Source organism: Prunus persica, chromosome G1, assembly GCF_000346465.2.
Source record: "Prunus persica cultivar Lovell chromosome G1, Prunus_persica_NCBIv2, whole genome shotgun sequence".
NCBI classification, from domain to species: Eukaryota; Viridiplantae; Streptophyta; class Magnoliopsida; order Rosales; family Rosaceae; genus Prunus; species Prunus persica.
In genome coordinates, this window is record NC_034009.1 from 23,409,078 (window position 1) to 23,430,071 (window position 20,994).

The window sequence follows — 20,994 nt, forward strand, 5'->3', positions numbered from 1 at the left end:
GCTGCGTCCTTGCTGATTGTTGTTGTTATAGTTGCCTTTGTTGTAATTCTTCCGTCAATGAGATTCTCCTTTACTTTTTCTGTTTTGGGATTTTTGAGATTCTCCTTTTTGTTTGTCTTCTTTCTCCTTCGAATCCAATTTGGATTGAAACGCTTGCTCCAAGGATTGGTATGTAGACCTATTAATCCTTTTTTTTTTTTCATGTGCTTCCAAAGAACCAATTATTCATGGAGCGAAAGTGCAGCAAGATCTTTTGACTGCTCTATTGCTGCAACAACATGATCGAACTTTGGCGGTAGACTACGTAGAGTTTTCTCTACAATTTTCTTGTATGGAATTGTATCCCCATGACTTCTAATTTGGTTAACAATTCCAGAAATTTTTGTGAAGAAAACCTGAATGGACTCATTCTCCTTCATTAATAAATTATCAAACTCTCGCCACAAGGATTGGAGTTTGATGGAGATCACTTTCTGTGAACCTTGGAACTCAATTTTGAGTATTTCCCAAGCTTCTTTTGATGTAGTTGCAGAAAGTAATCTTGGAAAGAAATTTTTGCTTACTCCCTGTTGAATTAGGAATAAAGCCTTGGCATCGCTTTTCCTATTTTCTTTAACTGCTTGTTGCGATTCCAATGTCGCTTTTCCCGTCAAAGTTTTTTCCGGTTCCTCGTAACCATCTTCTACAAGATCCCAAAGATCTTGAGAGATGAACAAGGTCTTCATTTGTAGGCTCCAATATTCATAATTCTTTCCATCCAAAATAGGCATTAAATTTTGAATATTTTCAATGGTTGAGGAATTTGAACTTGATGCCATGATTAACACAGCGGAGGGATCGATTGGCTCTGATACACCAAATTTGTTGGAGAAAGATGGATATGAGAGAATATGGAAGAGAGTTTTAAGCAGAAAAACTGAAGCTTTATTGATTTCCTAAAATTGATTACAACACTAAGCCATCTTATTGGCTATTTATAATAACATTCAGATATTTTCATAACAGACATAACTCTTGGATTAGTTCCAAAAGTTGCAGACACAACTCTAGACTTCTAATGAGATACAACTCTTCCTAAACATAGCTCTTCTCAAGAGAAACAACTCTACTTAGCAACTTATACATCTTACAAAAAGAAAATGCATTACGTTTAACACTAAAGACATATCCTGTGTTGTTTTCGATTCCAAGGTCCTCTGCCAACAGTTGACAAAACCATGACTATATTTCATAATTCTCCACCTCAGCTACTGCATACACAATAAGATACATGCCATTGTTAGGATCCACACCAACAGTAAATAACAATTGTCCAAGGTGATGACATTTGATATGACAAGCATCAAATCCTATCACTAACCTACATGCCTGCAAAAACCTTTGTTTAACTGCGGCCAAACAAATGTAAATCCTCTGAAAGTCTCCTCAGTGATGGATGTTGCCTTCTGCCTTGCCCTATATATTTGGGATTTAGAAGCTATCACAGACAAATCTTCTTGGACTTGTTGCTTAAAAGTTCCCATATCCCAATTATGCAGTCTAGATAGTTGAGTTAGCATGAAAGTTGTGGTCAACTGTCCCACAATCATGCACGTTAACAAACTTCTTCACTTGAACCCATTCATTGCTGAAGCAAAACAAACCCAGTTGCAATTCCCTGCACGCACTTCCCTCACCCTATCATGATCATTGCATTTGAATTTAATCATCCTCTTGTTCATAATTGAATAGTTCCTAATTGCTTTCCTAAATAGGTCAGTGGTTGCAAATCTTAAACCCAACTTAAACATAGAGTTGCGCATGTCTATTTCTGGCCTAAATTTTTCAAATTTAGGCAATTTCCTATTCCTTTTCTTCTGGTTCCCATCATCCTCGTCATATGAGCTACTATCTAAGCTCTCAACATCACTTTTAGCTACATCAGTTGACTCCCCATCTTCATATACAAAGGCATTTGGGTCTTCAACTACTTTAGGGTGGTCTACATAATTTTCAAATGCTTTATCATCATTTTCCAACAACTTACATTCATTCTCACCCTGCTTATAAGCACTGTCAACAAAATCAAGGTTATCTTCCTTGTCTTCTTCTTCACTGTCTTCATTCCTGTCTTCCACATCAGTCTCACCTATATCAGCCATATTACCCTCATTGTTCAAGGGTCCATCATCATCACTTAAAATCCAGTCTTGAACTGTGCAAGCAGCCCCATGATCCTCGGTAAAAGGCCACCTCTTTTTATCATTGTTTAGTGGCCCACTGCCCTTAGTAAAAATCTCATTTTCATCATTGTTTAGTGGCCCAATATCCTCAGTAACAAGCCCAATATCCTCATGCAAAGCCGCACCTTCCTTTTCACTATCCTTATTCAATGCCAGACCTTCCTATTCACTATCCTCATTCAAAGCCACACCTATCTCTTCACAATCCTCATTCACTGTAACACCTTCCTCTTCAATGTGTTGTACATAAATTAGCACCACTCTCTCATAAGAAAGTGGTACCTTATCACACAAACTTAACATCTCACCATCCGTGTCTATATCCAGTAACTCATCATTTGCTACTCCTTTAGGCGATACTTTCCCCATGTGCCCAAGCAGTTTCACTTGCTCCCACATCTCTAACATATTTATATACTCTACAGTACACCAATCCAAATATTCTACAGACCCACCAGTATAACACCATTTGTTCTGTTTGTTTTTCACAATTCTACCACCATGATGCACTTCAAAGTGACCAACTGGCGCAGCACAAGTAACAAAGGGTTTCAAGCGAAACCTTGAGTAACAATAAGAACTGGATTCCACCAGAAAATTAAGAGAAGCTCTCTTGGAATAATGTTATTAAAAACTGAGTTGCCAGAAACGTTAGACAAACCTGTCTAAATACACAATTCTCAACAACCCTCAACCCTTCAACTACTAGGGGAGTTATTACATAAAACTGAAAAAACAGGATTAATTTGGAGTCTTAATAGCGTAACTCCTAAACTGTCCAAAACAGAATTTATTGAAAAATTAACTACCAAACTTTAACTGCAGTTTTGGAAGGCCACTCGTGGCGTCGTTCCCTTTCCGAAATGGTATTTTGCGTCCTAATCGGAACTTGGACGACAAATCTGCATATTCCCACTACGTCCTTTTTCTAGCTCAACCGCGATAAAATCTGTCATCTGTTCTACATCACCAACTCTTTGTCCCCTACACACAAACAAAAAAAGTTTGTCTTTAAGAACATCAAAATAGTATTCTAAGCCAATTATTAAAAGCAAGACAACAAACATGGTTCGATTAACATATTCAAAGCCAACTACAATAAAACAAAAACGGGACCACAACAGGAAATGTATACTGCATTAGAACCCACTCTCCTGACAACAAATAACACAAAAAGACCTAAAGACTATTCATTTGTACACAACGCGCATCACTATCAGGTCAAGATTCTTTTCCACATAACAGGACAAGATTCCTTTTCATAAAACATGTCCCTTTTCAGAAGAATCACTTACCATACACAGGTTGCACTTCTCCTGCTTCTCGCCAAACGAGCATCGTCGTCGAGTCGCATCGCTTCTTCTTGCCTTCAAGTTTTTGAAACCAACTCATAGCGCTCTCCCTCTCTCGATCGTATTCTCAAACCCTATATCTAAAATCCCCAAATCTCAATTTTCCATCCCAAGCTGATTTCCTCTTTTCATTTTTGAGTTTTCAGAGATTATAGTGGTTGTTTTGTTAGAGATGAGGTCCACAAATCCACATCAGCAGGCCCAATGATCGTTTTAGATACAGTAGTTGTTAGATGTGGGGTCCACAAGTACATGTCACAACCTCTGATTGGTGGGACAAATTCCAGCTCAGTTGAATTGACCAATATACCTCTGCCACGTCATCATTTTAACGGAACTTGGAATGGCGTTGACGGAAAGTGGTTAAGTGACACACGAAACCTTGGTCAAGAGGGCAAAGTAGGTCACTTTAACTTTGAGGGATTAAAGCGATAATTGACCAATGTTCCATAGAGCACTGTAGCAGTTAAGCCTATATGATATATGCTTAAATATGGTTTCCATACTTGGGTGTTTTTCTAAGTATGAGAAATGTTTTTTTGGCAAGCGAATGTATATGTGGTCTAGATTATCACTCAATAACAACATAAGCATTTGTCATTTCCTTTTGAGTATATATGTAATGCAGACATGGGTTATGCCAATTGGTTAGGGTCATATAATCGCATTGTGGTTGGTGTAAATTAAATATACATTATGATTTAGAAAGCTTTTTTTCATTTTTTTTATTATATATAAATGATATTCTACTTTAATCTAATCTGAATTAAGGAAAGATGAATTCAAACTCGGGTGCAGAGTGGGAAGCACATCCGTTTTAACAATTTAGCTAAGCCCATATCTACAAAGCTTTTCTTCTTAATTAGATGAACAATGGAATATGTCCTTATCCAAGGTTTCATAAGCAATATTACATCGAGTACCGGCACCGGCCACCACCCTCTCCCCAAGTAAGCAGAGCAAAAGAGAAACACACGCAAGATCACTTTTAGTAATTCCTTGTAATGTTGAATAAGATCTTACAAGACCATATACAAAATAAAGGAGTACATAATGAGACTTTACATCTCTTTTATTCCATGTAATATCGTCTAAGATATAAAAAGACAAATAAAATAAACAATGTGAAGAAATTATAGCTTATGCCCTTGATGAATCTTAATTAACAGCTCCTAATTAGGACTCACGGCGGTGTTAATTGTCCCAAACGTACTTCCTTAACCAATTGCCCCATTGGGTGTTAAACAAGTAAATCCCATCTTCCTGCGCTCTCCATATGCAATGGACACCACCACCACACAGTCTCAAAAGTTGTTTATCAAGTTTCCATGCATCAAAAACTACATGGTGGTTCTGGTACTTTAAATTGCAGAAGTAAAGGGTGGTGCCAAAGAAATTCAGACGAAATCCGAATTCAAACTGATCCCCGCGATGAGGAAGACTATGCGAAATGACATCATCTGCGGATTTACATACGAAGGCCAGCTGTTTGTTGTCAAGGTTGTTGACAATGCGGATGAAATATTTTTTACCAGGTGTGGCCCCCGAGTCACCATGGGCAACAGATGCTAGCCCTAGGAAGAACACAAGACAGCAGAACTGAAATACTGCTCCTCTCTTCATTTCTCTCCCTTTTTCTTTCAGATAATTCTGATGAAGGTAAAGATTTTGATTTTTTGATCGAGATATGTATGCATTCCATATGCTTTTATATTGAAAAAGAATGCTATATATGTATATCCATAGTAACCATTTCTGCTGAGACTTAGATGGTGAATGGTATTAAATTAAAATTTAGGATGATTAAATGTATATGATGGTATATGCCTAAGCTTGGTTCACATGCTTGTGTGCATTGAACATACATGATATTTGCTCGCACATATATATATATATATATATTTGCTTGCATGACATATTATATATGTATAAGTGAGTAATATTCTTAATTATAACATATATATTTATGAGTAATGTTTTCTTGCGATGCTTTTTAATGTGTGGTCTAAATTAACAATATCACAACATAAATATTTATCATACATATATTGCATAGAGGGAGCATGTATCTCATTAAATGCCCAAAATTACCAAATGAAAAAAAAAAAAAAAAAAAAAAAAAGGTAGATAAAATAGCATGAAAATGAATGTTGGAATGCTGGCTGTCCTTTCCCATGGAATAAGAAGAAAAATACAGTGCACGGAGTCTGGACGTGTATCTTATCTTGTTGGCATTAGCAAGTTTGTTTGTTTTTTTCTTTCCTTTTCTTTAATTTCTCTCTCTCTCATGGACCTCCCTTTTAAGCCAAAAACTTGGTTGGAGAAAATTATCAGCCACACCATACATTCGTCGGAATTAATCCAATTTCTTTGATGTACTCTGATTTGTCTAACACCATGTAGACAAATGCCATGTCTTTTTGAAAATGTTATAGATGCATCCAACACAACTACGCACCTAAACTACTCTCACGTGAATTTTTCCTCATCTTTTCATTTCATCTAAGTACGTAAATCATGCAGGCCAGGTACAGATAAGTTGTTCATCACAAATCAAGTATCAATTAATTTGGCAAATGAATTTGTTTAGACGACATTGGATGAGTTGTGTCAGCTTAATTTCATCCACTCTCAAGCAATTCTAAGTTTTTTTTTTCAGTCTTAGATGATCAATATCGGAATTTTATCCGTATCCAAGGATTTGATAAGCATTGTTTAACAGAAATTGAAAAAGGTACTACATAACTTGGCCAAGAAAGAAAGAAACATTAACTTAAGAAGAAACATAACAAGCTATTACAAGACAAATAAAACAAACAATGTGAAGAAAGCTTTTGCGCTTTGAGTCTTATTAACAGCTACAAATTAATTATTAAGAATCATTTTCCCATTTTCTCCCAAGAATACTTCCTTAACCAATTACCCCGCTGGATGTTATACAAGTAGATCCCATCCTCTTGCGCTTGCCATATGCAATGAACTCCACCACAGAGGTCCAAAAGTTGTTCATCAACTTGAAATGCATGAAAACCAACATGGTAATTCAAGTACCATAAATCGCAGAAATAATATGTGCTTAATTGGATGTCGAGACGAAATCCAAATTCAAACTCATCCCCACGAGCAGCAAGGCTACGCGCAATAACATCTTCTTGTGATTTGCATTCGAAGTCCAGCTTCTTAGCGTCCAGATTGTTAACAATGCGTACAAAGAACTTCTTGAAAGGTGTGACAGAAGTGTCTCGTTGGGCAGCAGATGCTAACCCAAGGAAGAAGAGAAAACAATAGAACTGGAAAATTGATTTTCTCTGCATTTTTCTGTTTTCTTTTTTTTTTTAAATGAAGAGATTTTGATACGTATATGGATATATAATGCATCCCTTGTGCGTTTATAGATACATACACAACAGACTAGCATGTATAGTGACCATATACGCTAAGCCTGCAATATGCTTTATGTGGTTTCACCACATATACTTGGTGTCATGACATTAGGATGGTTCAATGGACGTACATATACAAGCATTTGCCATTTCCTTTTAAGCATACATAGAGAGCTTATATGTCATTAAATAGTGTTTTTTATTCTCTTGTACGACATGGAGTGTTAACTGGATTTGCCCGCATCTTTGGTGTGCTCCCAAGTAGTCTTGGGTGGTACCCATGTTTTTTAAGTCTTAGATCAATATCGGAATATTATCCTTGATTATCCAAGGATTTGTTTTATAAGCCTTATTTTTCCTTCTTAACAGAAATTGAAAAGGGTACTATATATATAGGACATATGTAACTTGGCACAAGATGACCCCTTAACCCCAAAAACAAAGCAAGAAAGAAATCCGGCATTTGAAGTCCAGCTTTTTATTGTCCAGGTTGTTAACCATGCGAACAAAGTACTTGTTAAAAGGTGTCACAACCTTGATGCCTTGGGCAAGAGATGCTAATAACCCAAGGAGGAAGAGAGAGCCGTACAACAGGAAAATAACATTTCTCTGCATTTTATGATATTATAATTTATTTTTGATGAAGATATATTTTGATATGTATGGATATTGCATTCATATAGTAAAAGAATGAATGGTACATATACACAACATACTTCCATGTATAGCGACCATATCTGCTAAATATGCCATTCTTTCTTGGTGTGAAAAAAATGGCATGACAATATTTAACCATTTCTGCTAAATGGTTGCCATACTTAGTGTGGATAAAAATGGTATGAAATTCAAAACTTGGGGTGGTTATATGTGCAAGCTTACATGGTTCACATACTTGTGTACATTGACATAGATTTGGTTGGTTACATGGTGGCCATACTATTACGAGTGGTTCTAAGTATGTATAAGTAATGCTTTCTTGCTTTGACCCAAAAAATAATAATAATAATTCTTTTTTGCGAAGTTTTTTGGTGAAATATTTATATGTGTAATCTAAATTCACAACATGACAACATAAATTTTTATAATTTTCCTTCTATGCATAAAAAGGGCATGCACAACATTAAATAACTGAAATTGTGAAATGGCAGAAAGTCCATCACGTTCTTGAACCAAGCATAACTTGTGTGAAGGCCAACCAAATAAAGTGTCGTGCCTTTATCAGTGGGTTGAGTTTCAACAATGTAAATGTGTAAGATGATGGTTTTTTACACAAATAACTGGAAAAATTCAGTAAGTGCGAAAATGATCCATATAAGAATAAAATCACTGAGAAAAAGGTGTAAAATTTACAGAAGTCAGCTCAAAAACAGGCCCGACCACGTGGTACGGCGTTGCTGTCAGTGTCCTATCTTTATCAATGGGTTGAATTTAAACACTCCGAAGACCACACTTGCAGAAAATACATGTGTGTTTTTTCTGAAACTTATGATGGAAGTGATACATCAAGCAAAAGCAATGGACCAATGGAAGCTCGTTTTTCATCATGCAATTGAACATTTGTTCTCTCGTACGACTTCGTATAGAAAATAAACGTCTTTTTTTACTAGAAAAATACCAAGGCCAAAACAAAAGTGATGGTATTTTGTTCCTTTAAACTAGTATTTAGTTTTGTAGTCAGAATTAAAAAGTTTCGGAAAAAATGTTATTCGGAATCAGAAATTTTTCGATGGGTGGTCTTGCTAAAATTATTAGCTTGAACTCTTAAGATTTTGGTTTTTTTTCATTTACTAATTTTCAATCAACTTTATAAGACAAATACATATTAAATATTGCCAAAAAATATATATTATCAAAATTAATATATGTTTAACAATATAATTAAAAGTGTATCTATTCAAATTTCTTGTTTATTGGCATCAACGGAATAAGCTTCACAAATACAAAGTGAAAAAATATAAATAATTAAGTTTCACATATAAATTAGTTGTAAACACTAGAAGCATATAATTAGGTTAATGTTCCGTTTTTGAAAGCTTTTTCCCACCTGTGAGTTTCAATTACCTACAGCTGTCTGTAATTGTGAATTGAAGGACTCGTGAGGGTTTTTATTGGTCCAATGTTAAAAAGCTTTCCCTTTTTTTTGTGTGGATAAAACATGATTATTGACTTTGTCAACGAAAAAATAAAGGCAAAAGGCCGCATGCTTTGAGGGGGAAAAAAAACCAAAACTGATAAGCAATTGTACGATTCGCTCAAAGCAAAAGGTAGCAATTTTGGTGGACCATATAAATATAGATTTAATATATTTTTTCTTCAAAGCTTTCCTGGGCTACAGCCCACCACAGTCTTGGCTTAGTTCCGCCCTCTCTCACATGCTGCTGGGTGGTGGTGGTGGTGGGACACTTCAGTTTTACATCATTTGTGCAAGAGGGCAGTTGCAATGGTTCCTTCGACCAACGACACAAAAGTATCAATATCTCTCGTATTTGTATTTATTTATTTTTTAAAAAAAATTATGTACTATTGTGTAACTTTTGTGTGTTTAATAATACAGAATAAAATAAAATTAGACTTTTGGACTATCCTATAACAGAAGCCTTGTATATATCACGAATATAAAGGAGAAGTCTTACAAAATTAATGTATCATGAAAATTCGAATTTAAAATTATTAATTTGTAAGTCAATATAATTTCCAGACCCGTACAAAACTAATTGAACAGAAAGAAAAAAAAAATATGAACGTTCTGGCTCAGAAAAGATGTAGTCGATATTATTATCTTGTTATATATTAATAACGAAAAGATAAATACTTGGATAGCAAAGTTACAATATTAAGTTACAGACAAAATGAAAATCCCCAGGACGGTGGGTACTACGTCATGGATGACGACAACCGGCAAGTGAGTCTCCAAGAGAAGGCCGCAATCCCCACTGCATCCTCATCATCATTTATTTTCACGTTATCATAGATCGTACACAACAATATTTTGCTAATCTCAATTATTAAGCGGGGTCCAACAAGAACAGGATCTTTAAGCTCAATTATTTAGTCTTTATTTATCCCGGGAGGAGAGACTCAGATAGAGAAGCCAAGTATCATATTCATGGGTGAGGCTGACTGAGCAAAATCCAAACTTGGTTCCATCATCTTCTCCCTTCCTTCATATCTATCTCTACCGACACCACGGTTTTAACTCTTGCGACAAGTTTGTAGCTCAAATTATACTCACTCAAAATGACTCAATCATATCATTTTAATTCTGTTCTATATGTTGGAATTGGACTTTTTCACTTATGAAGACTTTTTTGCTAGTACTTATTCTCTGTTTGGATGAAAGAATTGATAATTGCATAGGATTCTTAAATGACAGAATGTAATATTTAAATTAATCTACTTAGGATGTATGATTTTATCTTATGAAATAGGTTGATATAGAATTAAAGCAAATTCAACTAAACTCTAACCTAAATTGCAAAGTAGATGTTGAACTTGGATTTATGTTCGAAGTGAGTAGCCCTAATAGTAATAACCGTGTAAGAGTAGTTAAATAGCAAAAACCAAAAAAAGCATAAATTAAATGGAATTAAAATTTAACATTTTATTCTTTATCAAATATTTTTAAAGATTAACTACATTTTAATCCCTGAATATTTAGGGTCAATATTGAAATGGACCCTGAAGTTTCAATTTCATCAATTTCATACTTGACATTTCAAAATATAACGAATTTATATCGGCCGTTACATTGACCGTCATGTCAAACGTTAAATGCTGACGTGGCAGTTGTGGGACCCACTACAAAACATATTTCTCTCTCTTCCTTGCGTCTCTCTCTTCTCCTTCGACACAGGCACTGTGCAACCAGTGACTGTTCGTCTTCCGGCGACACAACACCGCTGTATGGCCACCTCCGACTACAGGATCAGTCGAAAAATGACCGGCTACTTCCGGCAACCATGTCTCAGCCAAGGCCAGACTTCTCCAGTTCCTCACGACGCCAACGAGAGGTTGGGAAGGGAGAATGAGGGTTTCGCCTTCCAATGCCAATTCCAGCGACTTCAGTGGCCGTTGACGTCAATTAAGGTATGGTTTTTCATCCCCTCCACGTGTTCTTACTGTTGGTATATGTAGTTTAGATCGATTTCATGATTGAGAGTTCGAATTAAAACCCCCAAAATGGCCGACTGTTTTGGCCTTGATTTACCCAATTCCGCTCAATTTTTGGCCGGGGCCCAAGAACAAAATTTGCACCCCTGATTAGCGGGTCATTTTCTGATCGGTCCCATAGTCGGAGGTGGTTGGAAGGCGGCGTTTTGTAGCAGGGAAGACTAACAATCACTGTGCAAACAGTAACTGTGTCGAAAGGGAAGAGAGAGACACGGGGAAGAGAGAGAAATTGATTTGTGGTAGGTCCCACAATTGCCACGTCAGCATTTAACGTCGAACCTGAACGTTAATATAACTCCCGATGTAAATTGGTCATATTTTGAAATGTAAAGTATGAAATTGATGAAATTGAAATTTCGGAGCCCATTTCAATACTGACTCAAAACCTCTAGGGACTAAAATGTAGTTTATTCTATTTTTAAACATGTTATTATGATTTTACATTGTATATAAAAGAAATAAAATTAAAAATAAAAATAAAAGTGTCCTCGTTCTTCCCGCATCGTAGTCACGTGCTTTTCCATCCCCATTCGTATTAATAGCGATCCTGCCTTTTTGTCGCTGACCAACCCAATTGTACCACGACCCATCTCCACCGTCCAGATCAATTACAATTTACAACAAACACGTGAATTCTTGCAGAAAAATAAAATTAAAAAGAAGCTAGCAATTAAAATTAAGGTTGGGGTAAAAATTGATATTAAATAAATAAATAATAAGAAGCTAGCAATTAAAAAAATGGCAGGCCTGAGAAAAAAGGCGTCGACGATGGTCATGTTAAGAATAAATCTTTTATGTTGTGTTGATTGGGTTCCTCCCCCCGCCCAGTTCACCCAAAAATATATTATATATTTTAATAATACGCATGTCAGCGACTTCCCAAGATAGAAAGATAGATTGTCTTCCCAATCATACACTGCACTTCCCATTTGCACTTTGGCAAAATAATATATTTATATAAAAAATCACCATCACAATCGAAAAGCCGAAATTGATAGACACACTCCCTTGTCATTTCTTGCTGATTACAAATTTTCTACTCTGAAAAAATCTGCAAGGAAAAAAAAACCTATCTCAAGGGTGTTTTGAAATCAGTCTTAAACAGAAAGCAAAGCAGATTTGAAGAATCCATAGATATAGTTTGCTTCAAGACGATAGAGATTAGGAAGGAAGAAAAATTAGCATGGCGAGCCCGAAATCCAGAAGCGGGGAGGGCGTGCCCTGCGATTTCTGCACTGATCAGCCGGCGGTTCTCTACTGTAAGGCCGACTCCGCCAAGCTCTGCTTATTCTGCGACCAGCACGTGCACTCCGCCAACTTGCTCTCCCGGAAGCACGTGCGCTCTCAGATCTGTGATAATTGCGCGTCCGAGCCCGTCTCCGTCCGCTGCTCTACCGACAACCTCGTTCTCTGCCAGGAGTGCGATTGGGACGCCCACGGTAGCTGCTCTGTCTCCGCCGCACACGATCGCACCCCTCTCGAGGGCTTCTCCGGCTGCCCCTCCGCGCTCCAGCTCGCCTCCCTGCTGGGCCTCGATCTCCACGACAAGAACGTTCCGGGTCAGCCCGACCCGCAGCTCCAGAACTGGGATATGGGTATGCCCTCCCTGGATTCTTCTTGGAGTGGGATGGGCCTGCAGGACTTGATGGTGCCCAACCACAACCAGAACGGCGTCGTTTACCCGAATGATGAGCTGATGGTGAAGAGACAGAGTGCCGGGGGCATTAGCGGGAAGCAGAAGCAAGGGATACAGAAGCAGCTGGTGGAGTTGCTTAAGAGAGACTTGGACGGTGGCGGTGGCGGTGGCGGTGGCGGTGGTTGTGGTGATGGTGGAGAGAATTTGGTGGTGCCGCGGACGCCAACAAGCAGTGCTTGGCAGGAGGACAATGGAAATGGGAACGTGGAAGGTCTTGAACCGCTTGATCTGGGGAATAGGAATGGAGGTGTTGATGGGGTTGTAGTTTCTGCTGCCACTTCGCAGCCATTGTTGCAGCAACAAGCGCCCTTTACGTCTCTGCTTATGATGCCTGAAGAGAACCGTGGCATTGTCGACGGTGACATGTTGTGGAATAGCAACCCCCATGGTCAGAGCAGTGAGGTATTGTCTTCAATTGCTAAACTGAGCTTAGTTAAAACGCATTGATAACGAATCTGCATCGTTTGTTCATTTGAAGACAATGGAAACAAGAGTTACAAGTTTCTGTTCTAGTTTACTGCTCTCATCCCTTTTGTAGTGAACAATTCTTCTTATAATTCCTTCATCTGTCTAATACTAAATCTAGAAAATTGCATAGTGGCATGTTCGAGACAAAAGAGATGTAGTTTTTTCAAGTTCATGAGATGTCAATTGCGAACTCTTATTTCTCATGGTTCCCTTTCTTTTTTCTTTTCTTTTTTGGTTTACTATTTGCAAGTCATATATTAGCTTTGACCGGGGTGAATTGTTTGCAGTATTAAAGGTTTCATCTGCTTTAGATCCCCCTGCAAGGCAATTTACTCATAATTCTACGGTGTAGATTTCAATTGTGTTTTGGGTGCACCTATGACAATCATGCTAACTTGCTACTGGCTTGCAGATATGGGATTTCCATTTAGGACGGTCGAGGGATCATGAAGAATCAGGTCCATTGGAAGTCACATATGGTTCAAACGATTCAGGATTTATGATTAAGAATTTTGGTGAACTTATGAAAGAAACATCTTTGACTGATACAAAAATGTTCAGAGATTTGTACCAGATGAACTGCCCTGTTGGACATGATGATATAAAATTCAGTGTGAGTCCTTTCTGTATTTATTTGTTTGTTCAATCAATTTTTTTTTTCTAAAGTTCCCTCAGGCATTTTATGTACATCAATAGTACCATACAGTCCTCTCGTGCGACCATTTGTCATGTTCAAGTATTTAGTATCTCAATCAATATTGACAGCTTTCTAGTGTGTAGTTGTTATCTAATATACACTAGCACCCCTGTATGTGATTTGTTGAACCTCACTTTTCAGTCTGGAGAAATGTACAAAATGCCGTATGTTAAATCCCTCTTTTTTATGCAGTTTGAGTAGAAATTTTAACAAAATGGTCAAGATTGTAAACAAAAGGTGTTTTGATTGTTACTGGAGTTTTGATTCATGGCATTCACACATTTTACATACATGAATATCACTAAACCATCTGTAAGCAGGGCTTATGCTTTTCTTCATGTATGCAAATTTTGCTTCTTTAATTGTGAGGGGGGCAGTGGAATATTGTGATGTTTATAATTCAAAAATGCAGAACAACTCCAATAACCCCACACCCAGTCAGGGGCCAGCAACATCTGAGAGCAACAACATCCCTGTTGGGCGGCCGTCATTGGGGTCAGCTTTTGGTGAAGACAAAGGCTCTGGTGCTTCTACAGATCTCAATTTTATGGAACAATCTTTTCTGATGAGAGGTGACAGTCTGAGAACGGTAGGCACAAAGGCTGACATGGAGCTACTAGCACAAAACAGAGGCAACGCTATGCTACGTTACAAAGAGAAGAAGAAAACCCGAAGGTATGTTGCCCATTTTGTCTTCTTTTAATACTTTACGCGGTCCTGTCGTCAACATAACTATATAATAGAGTTGTTCCCTTTTTTTTTTTTTGTGAGTAGATATGATAAGCACATAAGATATGAGTCAAGGAAAGCAAGAGCTGATACTAGGAAGCGAGTCAAGGGTCGATTTGTGAAGGCTACTGAGGCTCCTGATGGTTAGATCAGATCCATGTTGAGTTGGGGCTTCTCCTATCTTCTTGTTTGTAAATATTGGTTACTTTCCTCGCAAGGCAAATGTATAAATTCTGCAGTCTTTATTTCATCAAATCAAATATTATTTGTTTCTTCTGTTTCTCCGTCTGTGTCTCTCTCTCATTGGTGTGCACGCTTGCATATAAACAGCAACCTCTGCTCTCCCGGAAAGAAAAAATGAAAAAAGATGAGGGGAAAAGAAACCAAGTTATCCTTTATAGCGTATACCTTCTGGCTTCTGCTAAGTCAACACTTTGATTTCTGGCCAATATTATAACAAATAAAATAAAATAATCTCATTTAGCCAAATAGAAAATGAAATCTGACTATTTTCTCTTCACATTTTATCACAATTTCTCTGAATTTTTTTATGATTGGTTTATGATTTTATAGGCTTGTTCTAGAAGTGGAAGGACGGCTTCACGTCACAAACTCACAATGTAAAATATTACGGAATTGTTTGACATTCACTCGCTCATTATAGATATCGGTCTCTCTAGGCAAACTTGTGTTGACTCTGGACTTTTCCTGTCTTCAACCTTGTTCAATGTTGAAGCATTCCGCTGGTCACGAATTTAATAGTCCCAACAACAGCAGCACATTGTCTGCCTTGTCTCCTCATCTATATATATCAACGTCTATACTGGTTGGCTTATATTCTCTTCTGCATAAAATCCCAGCTCCTCCTCCTCTGCCATTTCAGTTGCAGTTTGACCTTATCGTTTATAGAGTTGATTGATTTCTTCTTCTGCGTGATGGGTTGTCGAGTTTTGCTGGGTTTTCTGCTTGCAGCAGCAGCAGTCATTGCATCAGTGGATTGCAACTCTGAAGGTATGCAAGCAAATTGAAGTCTTGTTATGTTCATTCACGATCATGGGAAAATTCAACCCAATTTCATGTTATTAATCTAATTTACGGGAAGCGGTATTCCAACTTAAATGCAAGGGACCGGCTCACTGTCCTGCCTAACCGAACAAACTTGCGTCTAACCCAAATTCATCTTATGTTGGTTTAATAATTGGGTTTTTCATCGCTTAATTTTTGAACAGGTGATATTCTGAATGCCTGGAAAACCCAGTTGAGCGACCCAAACAATGTCCTTCAGAGCTGGGACCCAACTTTGGTCAACCCATGCACCTTTTTCCACGTTACTTGCAATTCCGAAAACAGCGTTACAAGGCTGTAAGTGGTTTTAAATTAACAACATTGAACTTGCCCAGCTCATGCAAATTTTACTAATTAGCTTTGTTCACATATGAAGGGACCTTGGGAATGCAAGCCTGTCAGGACCTCTTATCCCTGAGCTTGGAAACTTGACTAACCTTCAATACTTGTAGGACCTTCTTAATTTCTCATCTCTCAAACCACAAATTAGATTAGTCTTCTTGATTGAGTATAATGAATCATTGATTAATTAATTTATTAATGGCATTGCAGGGAGGTGTTTGGCAACAGACTGTCTGGATCTATTCCAAATGAAATTGGTAACTTAAGAAACTTGGTCAGCTTGGACCTCTACAAGAACAATTTCACAGGGAGAATTCCAAAATCATTTGGACACTTGCATTTCTTGAGGTTCTTGTAAGTAAATATATTATATCTCCACTTAAAAAATGCAATTTTCCTCGAGTTGTCTGAATTCCTTCAAACCATTTGAATTATTTGGCTCAACGTAACAACAATAATGGTGTTGGTATTTCTGAATTCTGATCATATGGCGGGCTGTGTATTGATTCTACTGGCAGGAGGGTCTTTAGCAATAGCTTGATCGGACGTATTCCTCCAAATTTCGGCAATTTGACATCTTTGGAAATTCTGTAAGTTTGATACAATCGATATTCTATTTTTAATATTTGAACTCGATTGCAAAGTTTGGAGCACATCCGCTCTAACCAACTTGACTAGGTCCATGTCTGTTCTATATACATATATAAGAAGCATTCGTATCTGTTAATTTTCTTTCTTCCTTAGTCAACCGTGCTTTTATTTTTAATTTTATTTTTCAGGGAATTAAACAGTAACAGGCTCACTGGCCCTCTACCATTTGTGGTCCTTGAACTGGTTCGATTTGGGCAGCTGAAGCATTTGTGAGTTCAATGGTTCCCTTTGTTAAGTCGTCTAGAAAAGGTGGCATGTGTTCCTTCTTGATCTAACCATTAGGAGGATTGTTTCAACTTTGATTTTGTCTGCAGGGACGTCTCAGACAATCTGTTGGCAGGGACTGTAGACCGCACCAATTCAACAAGTAATCAAAGAAATTACTAATCTACCAGTTCACTATTAAGTTACCAATCATCCTTGTTTATTCATTGATTAATCTCAGTTACTTTAAATTAACCTTTTTTTGAAATTTCTTTTTTTGATGTGTGTTGAAGGATTTCGAGTTACCACAATAATACAAGATCCACAAGCTTAGAAATAAGCGAAGCGAAGGAAGCTACTGCTATATATCAAATAAAATCCGTATCTCTAAAGCCCAATAAAACCTCTACATGTACATGTAAGCTTTATACTATTCTCTTTTCATTTCATAGAGAGTGATATTTTTTGATCCACTCTTGGAATTATTGTATTTAATTTAAAGTCATGTAGAGCTTATCAATTCCAATTATTTATCATTATAAGTCTTCGATATTTTAATTGAATTACTAATCATGTTGGCCATCACATGTCTCATAGCAGTGAGATTCACTTACATAAGTACGTCAAATTTGAGTTTTTTTTTGGGTCTGAGTCAAATTTGAGTAATGCGTGAGTGAAATCAATAGCGGATTCATGAATTTTCTTTTGAGACAAGATTCGAAACTCTCTGATATTTTTGTTTTTTTTAAAAGAAGAAGGCTTATTACAGTAGGCCACGGGCAGAGCTTCCAAATTTGTGTAACCGGCCCAATACGGCCCGTTAATTACCTTGAACCAGGTCCAACATTACTTTTCTTCGGTGACCAAGGCCTAATAATTTGCTGGCAACTTTGTCTCTCTCTTTTAAACTTTTTGTTAGGGTCACATGTTTGCAGTTTCATTTTCAAACTAGAATTCTTTGATTACAATTTGGTACCAGAGATTTGAAATGAGAGCTTATTTAGAGGCCCCAGAGACAACTAGAAAAGTGACTTTGGATGATCCAGCTTTATAAAGTACAAATCAAATTCGAGTAGGGAAGGTCAAAAGCAGCGGGAAGCTGTTCGCCTTTATCATTAAGATTGTCAATCAGTCAATAATTCATCATTCAAAACTAATAAAAAGACAACTTTTTTGACCCTCCTTCTTCCTCCTGCTCTGGAATTAACTACTAAATTTGTAAGTATCATGCATGCCATCATGTCAAAACTGTAAGTTGGATTTTTTTAAACTGAGATTTTATGTATTTGAATGGAGTTGGTAAAAGTAATGGGCTGATTTGAATCTTGCTTTAGATGGAGTCAATGGTCAACCTTTGTCTCTCTCTCTCTCTCTCTCTCTCTCTCTCTCTTAAAGCAATGGGGGGTAGGGTAGGTTTGGGAGAAACTGGGGTAGTGATTATACACTCAATGGTCCGTATATATAGAAAGCTTTTATCTTTGAAGAAGATGAAATATCAGATGTATGGCTTTTCACAGTTTGTTTTTCTTTTTTCCCACCTTTTTCCAATTCTATGATGAAGTAAAAAAGAAGTGGGAGAGTGTTAGTGCTTTGCTTTGGCTTTGTCAAGTCTCACTTCTTTTAAGGAGGAGAAGGAAGAGGTGGTGGTGGCGAGCAATGAGCATGCATGAATGATTGATCCATGCCTATATATCTAAGATCATATATACACCAAAAGTCTTTGGCTTGCCCCACCCAGCACCAACAACAACCACACTCATCTGTAATTAATTATATATCTAATAAAATGGAACACTCTACACTTCTGTTTTACACACACACACATGTACATGTTGCAGATCAATCAACCACATAAAAAGTCATGGACTCGTGAAGAAGATGGAGACTACTTAAAACCAACAAGACATGGACCCCCACCTCTCTCTCTCTCTCTCTCTCTCTCTCTATATATATATATATATATATTGTCACAGTAGCCATTAAAAGACGAGTCTCACATCACATGCCTACTACAATCACCACATCTCTCTGTAATTCTTTCTTGGTGGCAGAGTGGACCTGCTGCAGTTACATAGCAAAACTACTGTGCACTGTCTAAACGAATCAAAACTTGAATATTGTATGTGGGTTTTTCTCTAAAAACCTTGTGCTGCACAACAATTGAACTGGAGCAGCGGATCATCCTTCTAGAATTTGGAATGGAGGTCAAGAAATTTGCTTGGTGCAAGTTGGTTGACCTTGGTAATGTTTAATGGAACCCTGTTCCTTTAAAAGATAAGCCTCTCAATGCCGAATCTGGGTATCAAAGTTTTATATTAATCCCGTTTAGACAGATTTTATTGGCCAATTAGGGTTATTCCCGACCACCACCACAGATTTCCAAGTTGCATTAATATTATTCCCCAATGCTTTAACCAAGGGGAATAAAACAAAAGCCAAATAAATCAAACTAGAAAACATGCACTTGTTTAAAGCAAAGCAAGCAAAACAAAGTATTATTATTAAAAGTTTATAGAATTGGATAAAGCAGTGTCAGGTTATAAAGAAGTCTCTCCTTCTGTTGCGGAATCAGTACTTAGATGATATACATCATCCCTCAATTCAATTATGCACTGTGCAGTGCTTATGGGACCGCCTGCAATTTTTCTTTTTTCCTTTATTTTGTTTGGGACGTCCTGCAACTGATAATAATTTGTGCAGAGTTTTATACAAGTCTATTGTTTTGCCTCCGACAGGGTTTAAAAGATATGTCTGGATTCTCCCACCCATCTCTCTTGTCAAAGCTGGCAGGCATGCACGCAAACCCTCTTTCTACTCTGTTTTCCCATTATTATTCTCAATTTTACTACAAAAGACAAAGAAAACACTCCAAAGTTGAATTGAACACAATGGGAGGGAATGGAAAATTTTGTTTGTCTCAACTCTCAGTCATATTTTTATAAATATGCATTAAGTTAATAATTAATTGAAGCAAAAATATGAAGAAGAAAAATTACACAAGCTATATTGCAGAAAGGAAAGATTCAAACACATGACCGCATGTGCAGAAATAACTGTTTTTAACCACTAGAATTATATAAGCAACATTTGAGAGCGCCACACCAAACTCTCAAACTCTAGACTTGCAATCCTCCCTCCATTTGTAGCTCCTCTGGGAGACTTTCATGCAACGCGGATATTTTCACCGAATAGCACAATGACAAACGGGATAACTTTTTCACATGTCATTGCATTATTGTTCGAAGATAACAAAACAATATTACCCCCGTTACAAGAAAGTTTTTCTGCCCTATTGGACCTATCAATCCCATTAGGCGGCAATGGCTAATCCCAAACATGAATTTTCTCGTACCTTTCGGAAGGTGTGTAGAGCACTTGCTCAGGTGCTTGCACCATCTCCTTCCATCCTTAGAGCAACTCCACCCCTAAGGGCAAAGTCTAAGGCAAGGGCAAGCAAGGGCTGTCACTATTCACATGAATAGTGGCAGCCTTGCCATTTGTGGTTCCACCCATGAGGGCTAAGTCTAGGGCAAGTCTAGGGCAAATACTATTCATTGTACTTTATTTCCTATTTTTTTAATACTTTAAACCATTAATTTTGATAATCTTTTGTAATTAAATTTTCGGATAATATTTTTGGTTGTCACGTGTCCATTGTTTTAAGAAAAGATTTTCGGATGAGAATCTCGATTGCCACGTGTCTTATTCCAGATAAAATTTTCGGATATTCATTAAAAAAAATTATAATCTCAGATTTCATATAACATTTTCACCCTCTAAAATTGTACCACGTGTCCCATGTCAGATAAGATTTTCAGATATTTTAAAAAAATTATAATCTCATATTTCAGATAAGATTTTTTTTTTCTTTCTACAAATGGAAAGTAGTAGAAAAATGTGAGTGGAGGATAAAAAATATTGGAAGGAGGAGTTTGTATGGAGAATTGGTGTGGGAAGTGAAAAATGTGAGTGAAGAGTAAGAAATATTGGAAGAAGAATAGTTTGTGTGGAGAAT

The 20,994-nt window shown here is 37.2% G+C and overlaps 3 protein-coding genes across 3 annotated transcripts; 2 read left to right on the forward strand and 1 right to left on the reverse strand.

Moving 5' to 3' along the window:
* On the reverse strand, positions 6,454-6,888 carry LOC18790752. The gene has a single exon (XM_007226636.2). It carries the CDS (start codon positions 6,886-6,888, stop codon positions 6,454-6,456), a length of 435 nt encoding a protein of 144 aa, XP_007226698.2.
* Positions 11,945-15,001, forward strand: LOC18793045 (zinc finger protein CONSTANS-LIKE 15). Its single transcript, XM_007222275.2, has 4 exons — positions 11,945-13,225; positions 13,704-13,904; positions 14,401-14,663; positions 14,763-15,001. The coding sequence occupies exons 1-4, from the start codon at positions 12,311-12,313 to the stop codon at positions 14,863-14,865; spliced, it is 1,482 nt and encodes a 493-aa protein (XP_007222337.1). The 5' UTR covers positions 11,945-12,310; the 3' UTR covers positions 14,866-15,001.
* On the forward strand, positions 15,279-17,537 carry LOC18788840 (LRR receptor kinase BAK1). Its single transcript, XM_020555526.1, has 8 exons — positions 15,279-15,728; positions 15,947-16,079; positions 16,159-16,230; positions 16,335-16,478; positions 16,643-16,714; positions 16,904-16,984; positions 17,090-17,142; positions 17,273-17,537. Exons 1-8 carry the CDS (start codon positions 15,653-15,655, stop codon positions 17,311-17,313), a joined length of 672 nt encoding a protein of 223 aa, XP_020411115.1. The 5' UTR covers positions 15,279-15,652; the 3' UTR covers positions 17,314-17,537.